Source organism: Vicia villosa, unplaced genomic scaffold (assembly GCF_029867415.1).
Source record: "Vicia villosa cultivar HV-30 ecotype Madison, WI unplaced genomic scaffold, Vvil1.0 ctg.002084F_1_1, whole genome shotgun sequence".
NCBI classification, from domain to species: domain Eukaryota; kingdom Viridiplantae; phylum Streptophyta; class Magnoliopsida; order Fabales; family Fabaceae; genus Vicia; species Vicia villosa.
The window spans coordinates 226,738-247,576 of NW_026705833.1; the positions used below are offsets into that span (position 1 = coordinate 226,738).

Here is a 20,839-nt window from a genome sequence, read left to right on the forward strand (position 1 = left end):
TGAAGTATTTTTTAGCTTGATGTTGATTATGTTGGATTAAGATGTTATGATGTTTTTGAGTTGAATTATGTTGAATTCCGTTGCTAAATTAAAAGTTGTTTTTGAAGACTAATTATGTTTTCTTCAATTCATCCGAGTTAATAGTGTTATGTATCTGTTTTAATTGCGATTAAGTATTGATGTTTATGAAGAAAATGTGACATCCTATATTTGCGATTAGTATTAGACTCTGATTTTATTAATATTTGATGGGATAAATTAGGGTGTTACAGGTACGTTACAGATCTGTCAGCTAAGGTGAGAGTCATATGGTTACACTTCGGCTTTCCACAACCCAACATCCTCGTTATTGAGAGCGCCATTAGATTAATTCTTGCTCCCAAATTACAAAGAGCTTGGCCAACTTTTACATGCCCAATAGAACAAAGGATAGTGAACCTACCAGGATTAGTAAGTTTGGGAGGAACATTCCTTTGAATGATTGCACTACATTCTTCAGCTAAAACGACATTTTCATCATCTCTCAACCTTCTTTTTTCAGAGAGTAGTTCTTTCATAAACTTGGCATATACCGACATTTGGTCCATGGCTTCACAAAAGGGGATGTTGACTTGAATTTTTTACAACATCTCCTTGAACTTTTTAAACTGCTCTTCTTTTTCATTTTTCTTCTTAGGCATCTCTTTCAAGAAAGGGTAAGGTGCTTTGATATAGTCGGAGAGCACATGATTAGGATCATTAAGAATATGTTTCTTGATCCTTTTAGATTGTGAGTTCTTGCCTATAAATTGGCCAATCTTCCAACCCTTAACCTCATTATTGCTCTCAATCTCACTATTTTTCTCCCTCATTTTCTCATTCTTAACAACACTTTCTCCCACAATTTTCTTCTCACTCTTGTTCTTATCATTACTAGCTTGTGTTGGTGTACCTACCACTCTACTCCTCAACCTAATAGCACTACAATTTTCATTCTTCGGGTTATCCACAATGTTACCATTGAATCTCCCTCCCAAATTAGCCTTAGTTGTTATTTGCTTCGACAATTGACCAATTTATACCTCTAAATTTTTTATCGAGGCTTTTGTGTTCTAATTTGTTGTCACTTGACTCTGCATAATCTTTTTTTTTCGGACGGTTTTTGTTGAGATCCTTGAGATTCTTGAGGTGCACTTTGACTAGGATTCAGAGTTTGCATATTGTTACTCCACTTGAAATTTGGGTGATCCTTCCACCCTGGGTTATACGTATTAGAGTACAAATTGTTTCTTTTGGAAGTTTTCATACTGAACTTCCGCACTCTCCACGTTAGGAACACAATTACCATTTAAATGCTCACCTCCATAGGAATCACATTTCAGAGTTTGTATTGGACTCACATTAGCCTGAGTTACTTGATAAGCCACCAACAGTTTGGTGAGAGCCTCTAGTTGAGCTAGTAAAGCAATTTGTGTGTCAACGGCTAACACATATTTTCCTTTCACAGCTTGCTCACTTGAGTGGTTCGCGTTCTCACACATATTTTCAATGAGTGTCTTAACTTCTTCAATAATATTTACTCTCAATGTACCTCCAGTTGGGGCATCAATAAGAATCTGGGAGGGTGTTGTGAACCCCCTTATAAAGTGCGTCATTTTCTCCACCGAACTCATGTTGTGATTCGAACACCTGAAGAGCAACAACTTAAACCTTTCCTATGCATCTGACAAAGATTCACTCTCTTCCTGGATAAAATTTGAAATTGCAGCTTTTCTTTCGAAAAACTGCACACTTGAATAATATCTCTCCAGGAACTTATCTTCTAACTCCTTCCATATTTGGATCGTCCCGTTGGGAATACATTACAATCAATCTTTTGCTCTACCGATTAATGAAAATTCAAACAGAAGCAATTTCACCCGGTCATCAGTTGTATCAACTCCTGCTAGTTTGCACATGGAACATGTCTCATAAAACAGCAAGGTGCTCCCATGTGTCTCGAATTGCCTTCTCATAAAAAGGGTTATCTCGCAGGGCCTGTAACACAAAATTCTTAATATCAAAACTCAATGAATTCATCGGTTTGAATCCCAGTGAGATTTGACCAGCATCTTTCCTTCGACAGTAATCTCCCAATGTTTGGCGTGGATGGTTTTCTATGTAAGGTTCCTCTTTTTGTTGTTCAGATAACAATGCTTCAATCTTGAAATTATCAACAATCCCCTGCAACGACGCCAACAATTTGATAGATAATTTACTAGCAAGTGTACTAGCGTTGTTATCGAAGTAATAAAAATAAATCCGTCTCTACATGAATTGCGAATTTAGAACAAGACGTTGTGCAATGTAAGTAAAAATAGTAAACGGGGGTTTTCAAGCAGTTTGGTCGAAATGCAAAAGATAAGTTTTTATAACAATCATGATAAAGGCAGTCAGATCTTATTGTCAGAATCCCCTATTTCTACTTGATTGATGTAACATGCATTAACAGACACACAATGACTACAAAGTTACATGATAGACCAACTCTACCACTACACTCAATCCCTTGGTGTGTAGTTCACTAGCCTAAACGTCAATTCTCTGATCCCTTTGGTCAATTGTACCATCAAAATAGGCAACAAAACTCGTTAGTCCCTAGGTCACAATTCCTAATTATACTACCCCTAGTCAATTAGCGAATACAACAGTTAAAGTATGTCAGATAAATATCCCTAGGGTCAGTAGTCACTACTTATCAAAATCAATTCGAATGTCGTAACAAACAAAAGGCAATGAGCATAATCAATAACTAAATAATAACAAAGAGTCGAGACAACTACATTAACGTCATCCGATCATATGTCGCAATCAAATAAAAATAAGACCTAACCTAAGAGGAATCTATCTACTCATGTTGAAATAAATCAATATGATAAGTGTAGATTCGGAGAGCATGAAGAATCACCGAAGAAAAAGCTCTCCAATAGCTCCAATGGTTTCCAAAAGCTCCAAAGTCGTCCAAATACGTGACTTTCTCTAGGGAATCAAACCCCGTTTTTTTTCTCCCTTTCCTTTTTGTTAAGATACGAAAGACTAAGAGGCATTTGAATAAACCGTGTGTCTTGTAAAGCACTATGGAGACTTTATTATATATAGAGAGATTACAGCTAATTACATAATATAGTCGATGTGGGACTATTCTATATACAAATATTCTTAACACTATATTTACAAATATCAACACTCCCCCTCAAGCTTGAGCATATAAGTCAAATGCACCAAGCTTGCCACATATATAATTAGTTCTGGGACTTCGCAGGGATTTTGTAAACACATCTGCTAATTGATCATTGGAGTTGACAAAACTTGTAACAATTTCGCCTGATTCAATCTTCTCTCTGACAAAGTGACAGTCTATCTCAATATGTTTGGTTCTTTCATGGAAGACTGGATTTGAAGCAATGTGCAATGCAGCTTAATTATCACAAATAAGTGTCATTGATTTTGCTTCTTCAATTTGAAGTTCTTTGAGTAACTGTTTTAACCAAATGAGTTCGCATGTTGCCATTGCCATGGCCCTATACTCTGCCTCGGCATTTGATCTTGCAACTACATTTTGTTTCTTACTTTTCCAGGATATAAGGTTTCCTCCAACAAGTACACAATACCTAAAAGTGGATCGTCTATCAATGGGTGACCCTGCCCAATCAGCATCAGAGTATCCAACTATGTGAGTATGTCCTTTATCTTCATACACAAGACCTTTTCCTGGAGCACACTTGATGTATCTCAGAATCCGGACAACAACATCCATGTGTTCTTGGCAAGGAGAATTTAGGAACTGGCTTACCACACTAACTGCAAAAGAGATGTTCGGACGAGTGACTGTGAGATAATTCAACTTTCCAACCAATCTCCTATACCTTCCTGGATCAGATAGAGGCTCCCCCTGATTGGGTAGCAATTTGACACTTGGATCCATAGGAGTATCAACTGGTTTAGCGTTCAACAACCCTGTTTCTTGCAAAATATCCATAGCATATTTCCGTTGGGATATCACCAAGCCATCTTTAGATTGGGCCCCCTCAATTCCCAAGAAATAGCGGAGTTTACCAAGATCTTTTGTTTGAAATTGATTCGAGAGATGTTGTTTCAACTGGAGTATTCCTTGATGATCACTGCCAGTTATCACAATATCATCCACATATACATTAAGATAGATACACCCTTGGGCAGAGTGACGATTAAACACAGAGTGATCAGCTTCACTATGGACCATACTAAATTGTTGTACTACATTGTTGAATCTGACAAACCAAGCTCTCGGAGACTGTTTAAGACCATAAAGAGACATGTGTAGCCTACAAACCATTTGTGAGGACTCCCCCTGAGCAACAAACCCAGGTGGTTGCTCCATATATACTTCCTCTTCAAGATCACCATGTAAAAAGGCATTTTTGATGTCAATTTGATGAATAGGCCAATGTCGAATGGCTGCAATGGCTAGAAGAAGTCGAACATATGCCATCTTGGCTACAGGCGAGAAAGTATCACTATAATCCAACCCAAAAATCTGAGTGTATCCTTTGGCTACCAAACGAGCTTTAAAACGATCAATTTTACCATCTGGACCAACCTTCACTGTGTAAAGCCAACGACAACCTACCAACGATTTCCCAGGGGGTAGATGAACTAGTTCCCAAGTACCACTGCTTTGAAGAGCACACATTTCGTCAATCATTGCTTGCCTCCACTCAGGGAGAGATAATGCTTCACCTGGAGTGTTAGGAATAGAAACAGAAGACAAAGAAGACAAGCAAGTATACTGCAAAGGAGAAAGACGATGATAACATAACTCAATATAATATGGAGAAGGATTTCGTTTTTGACGTATACCTTTTCGAAGAGCAATCGGAAGATTGGACTTAGGTTGCGGGATCGGATCCGGTGATGGCGAAGGCGTCGGAGGAGAGTCTGCAATGACCTCAGGAACAGGTACTGCCTCAGGAATAGGTACGACAGAAGTGGGTTGGCGACGCTGATATGTTTGAAATGGGCGAGTAGTGGGAGGGTCAACCGTAAGGCTAAAATGGTGGGGGATAAGGGGAAATGAGACTTCCGGAAGAGGTGTAGGAGTACTTTCCTGAAGGGGTTCCAGAGTTACTTGGCTGGACTCGAAGTATGGAATTGACTCGAAGAAGGTAACATCGGCTGATACGAGGTATCGTTGTAAAGTATGTGAGTAGCAACGATATCCCTTTTGGGATCGATGATAACCAAGAAAGACACACTTTAGTGATCGAGCTGATAGGTTATCAAGACCAGGGGAGAGATTGTGTACAAAATACGTAGACCCGAAAACTCGAGGAGGAATTGGGTGAAGAGGAGAGTTTGGAAACAGGATTGAGTGAGGGATTTTATTATTAAGGACAGATGAGGGCATGCGATTAATGAGGTAACATGCCGTGAGCACCGCATCCCCCCAAAACCAGAGAGGAACATTACCATGGAGAAGTAGGGTCTGAGTGGTTTCTACGAGATGTCGATTTTTACGTTCGGCTACCCCATTTTGTTGAGGTGTATGAGGACAAGCTGTTTGGTGCAGAATACCATTGGATGACATAAAAATTTGAAATTGTTGAGATAAATATTCGCATGCATTGTCACTTCTTAAGGTACGGATAGACAAAGCCAAATTGGGTTCTTATTTCTTGATAAATTTTTTCAAAAATAGAAAACAATTTTGATCTGTTCTTCATTAAAAATAGCCACGTGCAACGTGAAAAATCATCAATAAAAGTGACAAAATACCTAGACCCAAAGGTAGACTCAGTACGCGAAGGACCCCAAACATCGGAGTGAACCAAAGTCGTGGAACCAGAGTTCTGATTAGTCTTACACCACCTGAGAAAATCGTCGTAGCTTGGCGTAGGATTTTGAAGTGAAGGTGAAGTTTGCATAGTATCGGGATAATCAATTTGAGCTGCATTTACCTGACGTGGAGGTCTGCCATGCAGCTTCCAGCAACGGTTGATAGTATGCCCAAGCCGATTACAATGGTCACACTTGGGACGAGGTTGTGAGTTGGATGACCCTCCTCGAAGGCGATTTTGATTGTTTCCAAGAGATGCAAGGGCAGCAGTGTCACCTGGTGTTGAAGCAGCAATAGATGGAGGAGAAACCGGACCAAACTCATGAGGTGTAGCCAAGCGCAACAGTTGTTCACTATCTGTATCATAGCTAGGAACAATAGTACCTGATAAAATCTGGTTACGAACGGATTCGAGTTCTGATGGTAGTCCTTTAAGTGCCATGACCATGAAATATTTACTCTGCTGTTCGGCATGAGCTGTTGCATCTTTTGCGTAAGGCATGAGGGTTTCATAACTTGCTTTCAAGGCATCAAGCTTACTCAGATAAGCTTACACATCCATATTTTCCAACGTCAGTGTGTTGAGTTTGTTGATGACACTGTATAGAGAGTGAACGTCGTTAGAAAATAATTTCTTGGCCTTTTCCCATACCTCATAACAAGTGGAGAAGGCTTGGTACTGAGCTTGGAGGTTAGGTGCTATGGAAAACCACAACACAGTACGCAGAGAGGCATCAGTTTTCTTCCATTTAGTGAGTGTCGGTTGCAACAACAGACAATTTTGTGGTTAGGTGCTCTTCAAATCCCTAACCGTGAAACCACATATCGACAGCACGAGTCCATATGTTATAGTTTGCTGATCCTGTTAGTTTTTCACATGGGATCAGCGGAACTTTAGTAAATGAGTCTCCCATAGCTTCAAGTTAACAAGAACGGGGTTGTTTGAACTGAAGGGTAGATTTTTGCGAGTCGGAAGAATAAACCGAGAGCGGATTTGCGATCAGAGAACAAAACTGAGTCAATTTTTTTTTGATGAACAGTACCGCGGCGATGAACAGTGTATGGTGATGAATAGTGCGCGCGATGAACAGTACCAATATAGTCGCCGAAAAAAAAAGGCAAACCGGAGTGATGACACGGTTTGCAGAAGGAAATTTCTCACCGGAAGACAGTAGATCAACCGGGTAAAACACGACGAAGAATTTCCTCTTAGTAGGCTCTAGATACCATGTTAAGATACGAAAAACTAAGAGGCATTTGAATAAACCGTGTGTCTTGTAAAGCACTACGGAGACTTTATTATATATAGAGAGATTACAGCTAATTACATAATATAGTCGATGTGAGACTATTATATATACAAATATTCTTAACACTATATTTACAAATATCAACACTTTTAAAGCGCAAAAAACGTGTCAGCAAAAAGTACTAGCGTGAAAGGATTTGCTAACTTTAATATTTGGCGCCTTTGGTGTATTTAGAAGAAAAATGAGTGATTAATATAAGTTATTTTGATGAGTGAGAAAGAATGGTTTGAGAGAGAGGGGGGCAAAATCACCAAAGGTAACCAATTTCAAAGGTAGCAAATCTTTTTCCGTTCTAGCATGGTACGGCCATGTTTTTTCCATAAGCAAAGCAACATGTTTTTTTTTTTTTTTTTTTTTTTTTTACTTTTTTCACCAATTTTTAAAATAAGTGCTCTTTTTCACCCAAAATCGCCTTTTCAAACTTCTTTCATTCTTTTGCTTATAACTTGCTCATTTTAAGTCAAGTTTGTCTGATTTTTCTTACTAAATGGCGTACAATAACATGTCATCACTAGACCATTACATGCCACCTTTCCATCGGCAATTAGAGGAAAAAAAAATCCATGCTAACTGTTCTTATTAGAATATGAAACCAACCACGGAAGGAAAAGGAGAACAAAATGAAGAACTCGATAACATACAAGGAGTAACTGTAAGAGAACATGCGCGAAGGATGCGAGTGAGAGTGATTATGATAATGATAATGCTTATGCTGAATGGAGGATGAATGATCAAATAAAAACATGCAGATTACGAAAATGTTAATGCAGATTGAAAAACCTATCCCAGCATTAGAAGGAAATATGCGTGAAGATGAATGATATCAGGATGATGATGATGATGATGGTATTGAGTTATGCACTCAGAAACACCATTGAATGAGAATTAAGGCAATAAGTAAATAAGCTAATAACTCTAAGGAATGGTATGCATGGAGAAGAAGGATGCAAGATGCATTTTTTAGGATAAACTGTTTATGCTGGGTGCAAAAAATCTCCAGCAACACCAGCTACGATTCCACTTAGTATCGAGAAATAGAATGCAGAAGGAATGATATGCATGCAGAAATGAAAACATTCTAGAGAATATTGTAGCATTATGTAAGTGTTTCTATAAACCTGTATTTTAAAATTGATAGTTATAACAATTAATTAACAACTAGTTTCTGTGAAAAAACCCTGTATATTGACATCTATAGTCCTAAAAATTATCATTCAATGAACTTGAAACATAGATGTATGTCAATACTGAAAGCTTGCTACAATCATACATTTTTAGATTTTTAAAGAGGATTCGCGTCTAGTGGGTTCAATGCACCAATTTGGCTGTTCGTTGTTAGAATCAGCCGCTGAAATGCGTAGGATTCTGTCATGGAAGTCGCATAAGGTTGATCGATGGCCAACACTGATGTATGTTATGCCTTCTGCTGCAATCTTTTCGTACAAATAAACCTGCAACACAAAAAGCACAAGAAAATTAATCACTGCCACATTGACCAAAACTATTGTCTGTTCGGATTTTGTTGATTTTATTTTTATGAACAATTTTTCAGCCAAGAGCACCTCATTGGCTTCATCAAGTGCGCTTGTCGACTCATCCAATAGAGCCAGTTGAGGTTTCGAAAGTAGAAGACGGGCAAACGCAAGACGTTGTTGTTCTCCCAGAGAAAGAACACTAGACCATTCATGAGTTGAATCCAAACCGAATCGAGCCAATATGTAGCCAAGACGGACATCCTCTAAGATCTTAATTAAATCATCTGTTCCCGGCTTCACGAGTTCACTGTTCATATCATCTGAGTTTGACAAGAAAGTAAGGACATCTGCACAACAATTTTCACTCTCTCAGTAAATCATACACATTATTCCAGATTTAGGTGTACTCTGGGAAAAAGAAGCTAAAAATCGCATACCTTTTTCATTACTATCTGATGTGGGAACTACATCATCACCCCAAGTTGGATAAAGTAATTGTTGACGAAGAGAACCCAAAACCATATACGGTTTTTGAGGTAGGAAAAAAATTCCGGATTTTCTGCTTATGGATTTTCCTCGGTCTTCCGTTGTGTCACGGGCAGTATTTATTAAAGGAGTATTCACATCTGAACTAAATTTCTCAGTGTCTTCCCCTTCTTTTACATAGTATATGATCTTTCCGGTTCCAGTTTTCCAAAGACCAGCCATAGCTCTTAATAAAGAAGTTTTTCCACTTCCACTAGGTCCTGTAATCTGTTAAATCGGTTATATTTTGAAATGCATAAGACCCTACAGTTTTTATAAGTTAGCGGTTAGGGGATAGTTGCGTTCTTACCAGTAAATTATCCTTTTGCTTGATTGCCAATGATAAGTCTCTAATAAGTGTAGATTCATTTGGTGTCTTCAGAATCAAATTTTCTATCTCCAATAATGTTTCATGTTTCTCTTGTGGAGTTAATCCGTTAGATTCCAATACAGATGAACTTATAAAGTCTTTGTACATAATATCTATGTCTTCCAAAGAATCGGGAAGAGATTTAGAGTTGCTTCTGTCCAAAACATCATCGAATTCACCTGAATATGGAATATAGAAACTGTTAGTCGGTAGTATACATTATATTCGAAAGGTGGCCTCAAAAGCATGCGAGCGACAACAGATGGAACAAACAACAGTTATCAGAATCTTACGATATATGCAAACCATATCTAGATAAGATAACGGAAAAAGAATGCTGTACCTAAACGATTAATGACAGCAGAAAAAGCACTTATTGCTTGAAACTGGTACACGATGAGAGAAAAGTCACCAAGGATGTGATTAAAAGCAGATACTGACTGATTGATGACACCAAACTCGATTTTTCCAGAGAAATACATCGGAGCAACTACAGCAGCAGGAAGAATTTGAATGACATAGCGATAACCACTGGTGAAGAACTCCAGATTTCTAGAAGAAATCAGTAATTGCTGTAAAAGAGAACTATAAATATTCATCATCATGTTAACATAAGGTAGCCGCGATGAAAGAAGATAGGGTTTCAAGTTTCAACAACAGATTTAAAGGAAAAAGGTAAACATAAGAAGAAAAAATCTTACAGTCAGATTTTCGAAAGCACTTTTGAAGCGCATCAGAAGAAGTTGCATCTCACTCTCTTCACCACCATAGAAAGCAATTGATTCAGCATTTTCCCGAACCCTTACAAGTCCATAACGAAAGTCCGCCTCCTTTTTCTCTTGCAAGAAATTCAGAGTCACCAGGCCCTGTCATTGAGATGGAGGTCATCTTGAAAGTTTTGCCTCAGTTTAAAAATATTGCTATAAAAAAAATAGACAATTACCTTTCCGAGGTAAACACTGATAGCGGTACCACCAATAGAGTATACGAGAAGAACAACAAAGAGTGGAGGATATATTCCATATAAAATGTTGCTGAAAGAGATTAAGTCTACAGCAGCGTTGAAGAGTGTCAAAGAGAAAGAAAGGGCTGTTCCGGTGAAAGAGCTTAGATCATCAACAATTCGCTGGTCTGGATTATCGATAATTGACTGTGACTGAAGTTTATAGAAAGTCTGATTCTTCAAATAGCGATCCATATAATACCTCGTCATCCAAGACCTCCATCTCAAGGAAAGAGTTTCTCTTGCATAATCTCTCAAAACAAAAAACTGGAACACAATAATGAATAAGGTTAGAAACGTAGGAAGAGGTTTGGAATAAGGTACAACAAACTAAAAGTTGCAGAAGCATCCATATATAGCTTGTATTCACGTCATGCTAGAAAAGTTTAGAAAAAAGAAAAAGACGCATAACATTAATGACTTGGCTCTTTTTAGTCGTGTTTCTTTTCAATTCGGCTACAGCATTAGATGACAATATTCATCATTCTAAGAACTAAAGCAAAGTCTAGCAGAGCTATACCTAAGAAAGTGCGGCAATGTGCTCACCGGGATTCCTCCAGCAAAGCCACCCAAGTAGTAAAGTAGTTGCTTCGTAAATTGCTCTTGATCCTTGTCTTGCATTAATAAACTTAAACAGGTTCAGTTGATTGTTGCCACTTCATACTAGAGTAAATAATTTATTAAACAAAAGAACAGCCAAAAACTCATATACAAGTAAATTATGTAAGGCCGAATAGATGATCTCAGAATTTGGGAGAAGGGGGAGCAGTTTAGACGGATGCCTACACGGTTAATTGGGTTCTATCTCTTATCATATATGGAATGTTAAGAGTCCCACATTGTATGAGATAGTCTAAGAATAAATTTATAATTATGAGACATTTGTCACTCTACAAGCCGGTTTTGTAGAGTCCACTACAGTTAGGCCTAACCCAAATTCTAGCATGGTATCAAAGCCGAATTTTACAGGCATGTTGCAGGAATCGGACTCTGGCCCACATTACGCGAGAGGGTGAGTATTGAAGTCACATTTGAGTCCCGAATTTCCATGGTTCCTGTGAAGCGCACTCTACACATGTGCTTGGACACCCTAATCAATTGAGTTAGCTTTTGGACTGAGATCCAAGCCCATTTAACTAAGATAAATGGAAGATTGAGGAATGCTAGCATCATACTACTCTAAACATTGTATTACACATTTTCTATACTTAGATCATTCTCTAAAAAATTACACTTTTTTATAGCAAAATACTAGTTGTTAGTATGTCATGTAAGTAGCCAGAGATTGAATTTTAGACTCAATTCTCAAACTCATGTGGTAATACACCACCAGAGTCATCTTAAGTTTTTGGAGGCCCTATGTAGATTAGTCACTGTTCAACTATGACAAAAGAATTATAGGTCCTATTTAACCACGTTTTAACAATGACAGATTTTATGAGGCCCTATTTAGATAAAATTTAACCGTAATAAAATTAGGGCCATGTAAAGTAGTCCGTCTTGCACGCCCTCAAAGACGGTCCTGAATAATACTCCCTCTAATCCTATTTATAAGAGACAAAATCTTTTTAGATTCATTGAATAATCAATGTACATGGTCTATTATTAGACAAGATACATTGATTGTTGAATGAATCTAAAAAGTATATTGTCATTGTATTTTGTAAATAGGACCGGAGAGAGTACTAAATACTAAGTGTAATACTAAACTGTGTTTTATGAGTGCATTAGCATTCTTCATGGAAGTTAGCACAGAAATAACATCCAAAATTACAACAAATAAACTTACTGGCAAGTGCATTATAGAAATCTCTCCCAAGAAAACTGAATCCAACACTAATTCCAGTGGTAGCCAAAGTGAGAAAAAAAACACTAGCAAGCTGCAATCTCGCTTGGACCTTATCATCAGAACTCCAATAAGGAGCAGCCACTTTCCAGAACCTCCTAAACAGCGTTTGAAGATCAGGATTCTCCCCCTCCGCAGCCACTGCACCATCACTCACTACTCCCAATTGCCCCTGTTTCTGCACACTCACCAACAAAAGTTTCAAACTTTACATTAAAATCAACAACCCATCAACCAAATCTCAAACAAAATCAACACAAAAATAAAAACCTTATCTGGGTCAGTTGGTAATGGAGAAGTTTCAGATTCAGAAGAAGGGAAACACTTGTTCAGATTCCTCCTCTTGAAATGCCTTCCATTGGTAATAGGCATAATGGGAAATTGTGATGAAAATTGGGTAAGGAAAGTGAAACCTTGATGAAGTTGCACATGGTGATTGAATGAAGAAGGGTTTGATTTATAAGAAAAGAATAAAAGTGGGTGTGAAATGTGTTGAGTCAGCAAAATCATATTTTTAGTATTAAATAAAATAACTTTCCTTTCTGGTATTCTTAAATTTGGTCTAAGACAATAAAAACATGTAACATGAATGCTTGGTTTTGCTGTGTTTTCGTGAAAGCAGAGATATAGGCAACATTCTCGTAGGTTGTTGTAGTAGTGAAATGTGTTGTTGAGTGAGTGAAGAGGAAAATTGGGAGCAGCGGTGAATGAATATCGCTGAATTATCCGTAAGGTGTGGTTTTGTGTGATTGACGTGTTGCCACGCAAAGAACGTTAAGCTTCCATAGCCATCAACTAGCCTAATTCTTGTTTGTTTTGAATTTTATTTGTTATATCATTTTAAAGAATAACTAGTAAGAAACCCGTGAGTTCGCACGGGTTCTGGTATGGGACGCGCATTTGTTTCAAATATATATTTTTTAATAAAAAAAATGTCTGGTTACCTGTACAAGAATAATGATTGAATATATAATTAATAAAAAAATATTTTGATCAGTTACTACATGTCTCATTAATAATTAATATTTTAATCAATAATTTCATGTTCCCGTGTATAAATATTAGTTTGATCAATAATTTCATATCCCCGTGCACTTTAAAAAATATTTTGATCAGTAACTTCATGTCCCGTTAATAATCAATATTTTGATCAGTAACTTCATGTCCCGTTAATAATCAATATTTTGATCAGTAACTTCATGTCCCATTAATAATTAATATTTTGATCAATAACTTCATGTTCCCGTGTGCAAAAGATTTACTAAAACATAATATTATTTTTGCATCTTATTTATACACTAAAACTAACTTAAAAATATTACCGTGTACAAAAGATTTAGTAAAACATAATATTATTTTTGCATCTCATTTTATACACTGAAACTAACTTAAAAAAATATTATAAATTTCATTTTAGAAGCATAAATTTTCTTATATATTATTTTCTTTTTAAAATCCAAAATTGTAAAAAACTTTTTAGAACCATAAATTTAACAACTAATTATTAGCTTGGAGAAATTTCAAGTATGCTAAAAACAATTTAAGTTTGGATCCAATTCAACATTTCAAGTATGCTAAAAACAATTTAAGTTTGGATCCAATTCAATGAAAGACCGAGTGGAGTTGTACCTAACCACATATGTGTTTAGTTTGTCATAAGAAATTATCAAAATTTATTGTTTCGTGCTTAATTTTAGTAAAAATTATGATGTTTGTTCACTATATGAAACAATTGATTGTACCTCTTAACTTAATGATGTTATGTATATTTAGTTGAAAGAAAAACCACATTGATCAAAGAGCTTTAGGCTGTAAGTTAAGCAGTTAGTTTCATAACTAATTCAAGATTTCCTACCAAAATAACTCATCTCTAATGTGAGAAATTCATTATTGAAAAATCTGTAAATACTTTTACAAAATGCTTCATAAACCTTGAGACTTCTTCTAGCCCTATTAAGTTGTTGAGACAAATCTTCCATGAAAATGTCTCAACTTAAAACTATGTTAGAGTCTGAGAAATATAATTTTACAAAAGAATATCCTTAATATAAATATAGAAACCTGAATACACTATGAATGTAGTTTATCTATCTCCCTTCATCAAGAGAAGAAGTAGAGATAGAATTTCTAGAATAATCCTCTACAAAACTACTACCACCTGAGACCTTTGTGGCACTACTGGCATTAGTATTTGTCAAAGCAGAAGTGGAGGTTGTAGTTCACTTTTCCTACACGACCCTGAAGTCCTGGTTTACTTGGTCTTGGCAAAGTGAATGAATCACTTGATAGCATTAGATGAACTGAGTTCATGTCAGGTCTCTCCACTACACTTGCTTGACAACACAATAAACCTAGCTGAATGCACATTGCAGCCTCGTCGCCGTTGTATTTACCGATGCTATGGTCTATTAAATCCATACTCTTCCCTCCTTGATAAAGCTTCCATGCCTACAACTAAGTTAAGAAATAAACAACATTGTAAGACTACGAAATAATTTCACACTGGTAGCAAGTTTCATGTAAACTAAGATGGCACTATCAGTCTAGCAGAGCATACATTATTTGCGTCACCCAACAAATTATCCATGCACCAAAGACAATAGTGTTGGACGTGAAGAAGTATATATTGAAAAAAAAACTAAGTCTCACATTCAAAATAGTTTATAAAAAATAACACATCACTCATCTTACAAAGATGAGTTAATCCAAATAGGCTGCAGAAGTTCATAGATATACATTCTTGGATATTCTTGGACTTGGCAAAAGTACATATAGCACTAAGACTTTAGAAACACTACCACGAAAAAGTATGAGCAAAAACTGAGCTGCAATAGGAAACAATTTTTTCAAGGAACTAAGGATTCATGCATGCAGCTGTGAACTGCAATAGGAAACAACTTTTTCAAGGAATCACCAATCTACACATAAAATTTACAAAAAATTAATAGATAGAAACACTACCACGACAAAGTATGAGCAAAATCTGAGTAAAATATGCAAAAACTTAAAAATTCAAATTCTACAATCAACATAATATTTGATGATTTTAACTTAGAGTGGACCAAACACAATGCATCCTGATAAGCCTCCGAATGTAAATATTGACATCACTGTGTTTTGTTACCATGCTAAAACAATAGTTCCAACTCCAACCAAACTTCATATGTCATAAATGGAACAATTATATACTAAAAGTTGTAAAGACAAACAAATGGAAGAACGGTGAGTAGTACAAAACAGAAAAAACAATTGTTTTAGGCAAACAATTCAAAAAATATTGAATAACAACAAATCTAAGATCCTAAAGAATAATAAATTCACTTATAGATTCATAATATTTTCACATACTTGAAAAGTTTGGCAGCTGTGGATGCATTTGACTCATCTCCTCGTACTTGCTAATCACATTCTGACAAGTTTCTTATAGAGATCCTCCATGCAGAAACTTCAAACCAGCTTCGAAGTAGGTCTCATTGCTTTCAAAATAAAATCCAGAGTTCTATGAAATACACAATATTACATCATCAGTTAGAAATAGAGATCTCATTGCTGATTTTAAGATTCAGACAATGATTTATCTTACTAAACATGAATAAGATTCAGACAATGATTTATCCCACCTCGTGAGGTTTCCCCGTCCATTTCACTTCACCACAAAGCTTTTCATTTTTATCTGCTAGAGTACTTGGTGAACATGTAACATGATACTGAAAGTGAAAATAGGAAATCTCAGTAAACATAACTAATATTACACAAATAGTAAAAAGAAGTTGGTACGCGCATATGCACCATACTCGTTGCCGGAAATTCGTAACAAAACATAAATTGAAAATGTCAAACATAAATCATTTCGAATCGGACCACCACCGCACTCGTCGCCGAAAACAATAACAGAGTAGAAACGAAGTTCAATCAATTAATTTTTCTATATTTGTAAGCAGAGAAAGAACCAGGTAAAGAGAATAATAGATACCAAAAGAATGTAACTGAGATACTCAATTCTTCTGTTAAAAAAGAAGCACAAGTAAATAGAACCAGACTAAATAGAACCAGAAACAAAGCAAATGAAACATTAGATTATAGAGGATCACCCGGTAGATAACATAAAAAGAAAGATGTTTACGGCTAGCGGCACCGATATACCAACATCTTCAACACCTGAAAATAACCCGAAAACAAAAACAAAACTTCATTTGGCGAATTTGAAACAGAAAATCTAAGAAAGTGATTGGTTTGGAACTTTCATCGAACACTTTGCAGGCAACCTGTTTAAACCCGAATATGCCACAATACTAAAACAAATCATTCCCAAACTAAATTTCCAAACAGTTTAAAACAATTAGACCCAGATCTAAAATATAAAAAGTGAAGTTTTTCTTACCTAACCGTCGCGAATCTCCCCCTTTTCGCTTGAGCCAACACCATTAAACCTGAAACGACAAAAAATCAATCAAAATCAAAATCATCAAATCAACCAAAAAACCCTAACCACAAAATCAAAACCCTAACTTTATGAGAAAATCAAACAAAAACAAAAGATAGGTAAAGATGCAAAGATACATATATATGCTGATGAAATCTCCAAACCCTAGACAAAAAACCGTGATGATGGTATTCCTTCGATGATAACCGAAAACAACTCTGAGAAATAGAAGAAGATGGAGAAGAAGAATAAGAAGAAGAAGAAGAAGAGGAGAAAGAAGGAATAAGTGGAAGAGGAAAAGAAAGAAATAGAGTAAGACGTAGGCGGAAGAGAAAGAGAAAGAAGACGTAGGCTGAAGAGAAAGAGAGAAGTAGAGAAATACGACGAGAGAGAAAGACAAAGCAAACGAAATGTTAAGAAAGAAATTTAAGCAAAGGAAGCATAGCTGAGAAACAATGCAGACGCTGTCCACGTGGATAGTGTTATTGATGAGTATTTGTAAAAAGGGCATATTAGTAATTGGCAGAACATCTATCTTTCTTATATGATAGATTCAAAGAGAATATCTTATTTTTGGACATTCGGCGCAATTATATTTATGTTTTTTGTTTTTCTAGATATATCTAAGGTACTTTTTTTAAAAAAATTTGGGTTTTTTCCAGATATACATATACGTAAGTATTTTAAATTGGGAAATATTTGGGAAAACTCCCGAATAATTCAGTTAAGAAAAAATTTTGTCGATACATCTACGAAACAAATCAATGTAAAATCAAAAAAGTTATTTCCGGAGATAGACCTCTAAAAACAGAAAAGAAAAATTTAGCAACGCACATGGTATATGAGAACCCCGTGGAATGAGGTAAGATATTCTCTAATCTAAATGTATTATTCTTCTACTTCAGTACTAAATAGAACTTTACTTCAACTACCTAACTAAGAATAAAACATACCAATAAACACCCTAAAATACCGTTAATGAAAAAATAATTGCCCTTTAAAAAGCCCTTTATTGTAATTTGCTAAATCAAAATTTTATTTTCACCAATAACATTGCTCTATTCCTCCAAGTGGCACTCCCCTTCCAATATTCCTATTGGGTGTTTTTTAATATACATTGGGTTTCAAACTGAGCAGTATTTTAACCGGGCAAACAATTTATCCTATCCATTTTATTCAAATTTCAATTACCCACACTTTGCCCAATTCTCTGTCACTCTCCCGTTCTCTTTCTGCCCTCTCTTTCCCCTTAAACCCTAACACCTTCGTCACCCTCTTTCTCCCTCATATATGTGCTCATATATATGGCCACCACCACCTCCAATGAAAAAACTGATTTCATATTTGTATTCCTCATCTCACCGTCTTCCTAATGAACCGGTTAGATCTTTGTTTCGATGGGTTTCAAAAAATAGCCATGTTCTATTTTCTGTTGTGTTTCCTCTAACTTTTATTCAGTTTTATGTGTTGTTCTTAATCTGGTTTTGTTTTTCTGGTTTTTGATATGTTTTTCAGTGTTTCCTCTGCATTTTCACTTCAACAAACCATGACATTTTCTCATTTATGATCCACAACCCTAGCTTCTCATTTCGTGAAAAAAAAGGTAAATTCTCTTTGAAATCTTCTTGTATCTCAATTGTGGCTGCCCTTGAGTTCTTCTTCTAGCTCTTCCTGCTGTCATACCCCAAAATTTACCCGATACAATTTACATCTTTCAATTTATTAAGGGTGTTAAAAATTAGGAGCCATAGGGGTTAGTATATCTATTATTAAACTCGATCTCTTATAAAATTCCCTCATAAATTGGTCAAATTGAAATAAGGGTGTAAATAGCAAATCCTTTTAAATAACACTAGGCCCATTCACATTCTTTAAAGCCTTTTATAAGTATTATTTTTTCTAAAAAAAAAGGGGGAGAAGAGTTAAGTTAATATTTATTAAGATGTTAGCATTATTGTTAACCATTTATAAGGTTGTCATATTGATTTTAATATTTGATTATTATTAATCCCACTGTTATGATTTATTAGTGTTTTGTTATTAACCCTTATAATTAATATCAATTAAATATTACTACTAATTAGGATTGTAATATTACGGATAATTATTATTATTATTCAAAGTATTATTTTCAATGATTATTCAGAAGGTGTTAATATATATTGTGATTAACTTTTTTTAATATTTATTAATCAGGTTAATTAGTTGATGGGTTAATTAATATTAAGTGAAGTTAATGGTAATGAAATGGGCCAAATTTGATGTTTCTTTGGGGCCAAGGTGGCGTACTGGGCCTAACCGGGTCAGGGTTGGACCGGGTCAGAATCGACCCGGGTCCTGTTCATCGTCGCCTCCTCTCCACGCAAACCCTAGCGCCCTCCAACTCAATCCTCAGCGCCGCCTCCTCACCAACTAACCCTAATCTTCAATCTTCAATCCAAGCCCAAATCTGTGAATCCAGAGCAAATCCCAACAAAATGCAAATCGAATCCAGAGCAATTCAGAACAAACATCAAATGCAAATCAAATCTAAACTTAACAAAATCGAAATCTGATTTTTATTAAAGATTCAAATCATTTACAAGATACAAAGGATAATCAAATCAAAATATAAATGAAATGACCTAATTGAATCTAATCTTGCCTAAAACAGATCTAAACCCTAAGTATAAATCTAAAAAGAAGAAATAGAAGAGGGGGATTTTTTTGCTGGAGAAAGCCCTAAGAACGTCGCGGCAAAGGTTGAACATTTGAGCTTCGACCTCAGACCTGCAAGAGATATACACAGAAAAGAAAAGGGGATCGGAGAGAGGAAGCGGAAAGGAGATTGAAGGCCACTTCTTTGATTCTCTGTACCTGCAAAGAGACGGAGGAGATCAGAAAAACGCATCAGAAATTTAGACGGAGATTGAAAGCGAAGAGGTAATCCGATTGCACTTAGCTTGAGTTTTGATATGATGCTTGTTTGATCACGTTTTCTGGATATTGTCGGGCTAGGGATTCTAAGATTGGGGGTTAGGGTTCAAATTTGGGGGTTTTCTGGGTTTTGGGCGTATGAAGATATGAATTTTCCGGTTGAATATCAACCGGGAAACTGGGGTGTGCGGTGGTTTACGGTGGTGATAAGGGTGGTGTGCGGTGGTGAAGATGGCCGGAAACTGGTTTTCTGGGTTCTTGTATGAATAGAGAGAGAGAGAGAGAGAGAGAGAGAGAGAGAGAGAGAGAGAGAGAGAAAGGGGAGTGAAGAGAGAGAACGAGAGTGAGAAAGTGAAAGTGCAATTGTGTGAATTAGGAACTAATCCCCCCACCGACCGTTAGATCTTTGCCATGTGGCCTCACGATGGCCACATGGTTTGGCATATGATCCTTGATTCAATGCGTTTCGCTTGGTATAGTCCCTCGATCCAAACGCATGCAGGCCGTAGGATTTAGATTAGACGGTCCTGATCTTGCTCATGCGTCAAAATGCGTCCACTCTCCACACACCGTATTACGCCGGCTGAAAACTCTATTGGGCCTAACCCAATGTTATCCACACCCCCCCAGGTTTACTATGTCAATGCAACATACACCCCCTTGTACAAAGATTAAAAATAACATTTAATTAATTAATTTTGTGAAATTTTAATTGTTTAATTATTTGTTCTCTCTTGATGATTTAATCCAATTTTCTCCTCAAACCGACTAAATCCATTAGTCGCAGTAGACGAGAAATAATTTTTGATTCGCTTAATTTATTTATTAATAATATAATTGAATCTAATTTATTTGAAAATAATAATTTAATTAATTCTTGAATAATTCTCTCCTCGACCCGACTAAAGCTATTAGTCGCATTAGACGAGAGATAAAAATTTATAATTTAAAAACACATTTAATTTGCTGCCCGCGACGATCGAATCTATCGATCTGAGTAACCAGCAATGCCCCATTAATCCGTTAGCTATACTGATCAAATCTATTGATCATCGCATCTAACGGTGACATATCAAATCAGGGTTGTACGCCAAAACAAACATTCAAAACACACTAAACCACGATACTACGGATTTTC

General features: G+C 36.2%; 2 protein-coding genes across 3 annotated transcripts; both read right to left on the reverse strand.

Moving 5' to 3' along the window:
* Positions 1-266: 266 nt before the first annotated feature.
* Positions 267-587, reverse strand: LOC131637776 (uncharacterized). Its single transcript, XM_058908345.1, has one exon. The coding sequence runs from the start codon at positions 585-587 to the stop codon at positions 267-269; it is 321 nt and encodes a 106-aa protein (XP_058764328.1).
* Positions 588-8,221: 7,634 nt separating this feature from the next.
* On the reverse strand, positions 8,222-13,125 carry LOC131637775 (ABC transporter D family member 2, chloroplastic-like). Of its 2 annotated transcripts, XM_058908343.1 has the most exons (10): positions 12,633-13,125; positions 12,306-12,540; positions 11,063-11,130; positions 10,457-10,783; positions 10,215-10,379; positions 9,857-10,085; positions 9,454-9,692; positions 9,056-9,371; positions 8,706-8,965; positions 8,222-8,594 (listed from the first exon to the last, which is right to left on the reverse strand). In XM_058908343.1, exons 1-10 carry the CDS (start codon positions 12,870-12,872, stop codon positions 8,418-8,420), a joined length of 2,256 nt encoding a protein of 751 aa, XP_058764326.1. In that variant the 5' UTR covers positions 12,873-13,125; the 3' UTR covers positions 8,222-8,417. The 2 variants fall into 2 exon arrangements, with proteins under 2 accessions (XP_058764326.1, XP_058764327.1); XM_058908344.1 differs by lacking the exon at positions 12,633-13,125 and having other exon boundaries at positions 11,063-11,144; positions 12,306-12,442.
* Positions 13,126-20,839: the final 7,714 nt, after the last annotated feature.

Coding starts and splice junctions, on each gene's coding strand:
- LOC131637776 (XM_058908345.1), bottom strand. CDS start 587: ATGGACCAAATGTCGGTATATGCCAAGTTTATGAAAGAACTACTCTCT.
- LOC131637775 (XM_058908343.1), bottom strand. CDS start 12,872: ATGATTTTGCTGACTCAACACATTTCACACCCACTTTTATTCTTTTCT. Junction 9,693..9,856: donor TGCTGTCATTAATCGTTTAG/GTACAGCATTCT, acceptor TTCCATATTCAG/GTGAATTCGATGATGTTTTG. Junction 8,966..9,055: donor ATCAGATAGTAATGAAAAAG/GTATGCGATTTT, acceptor ATTGTTGTGCAG/ATGTCCTTACTTTCTTGTCA.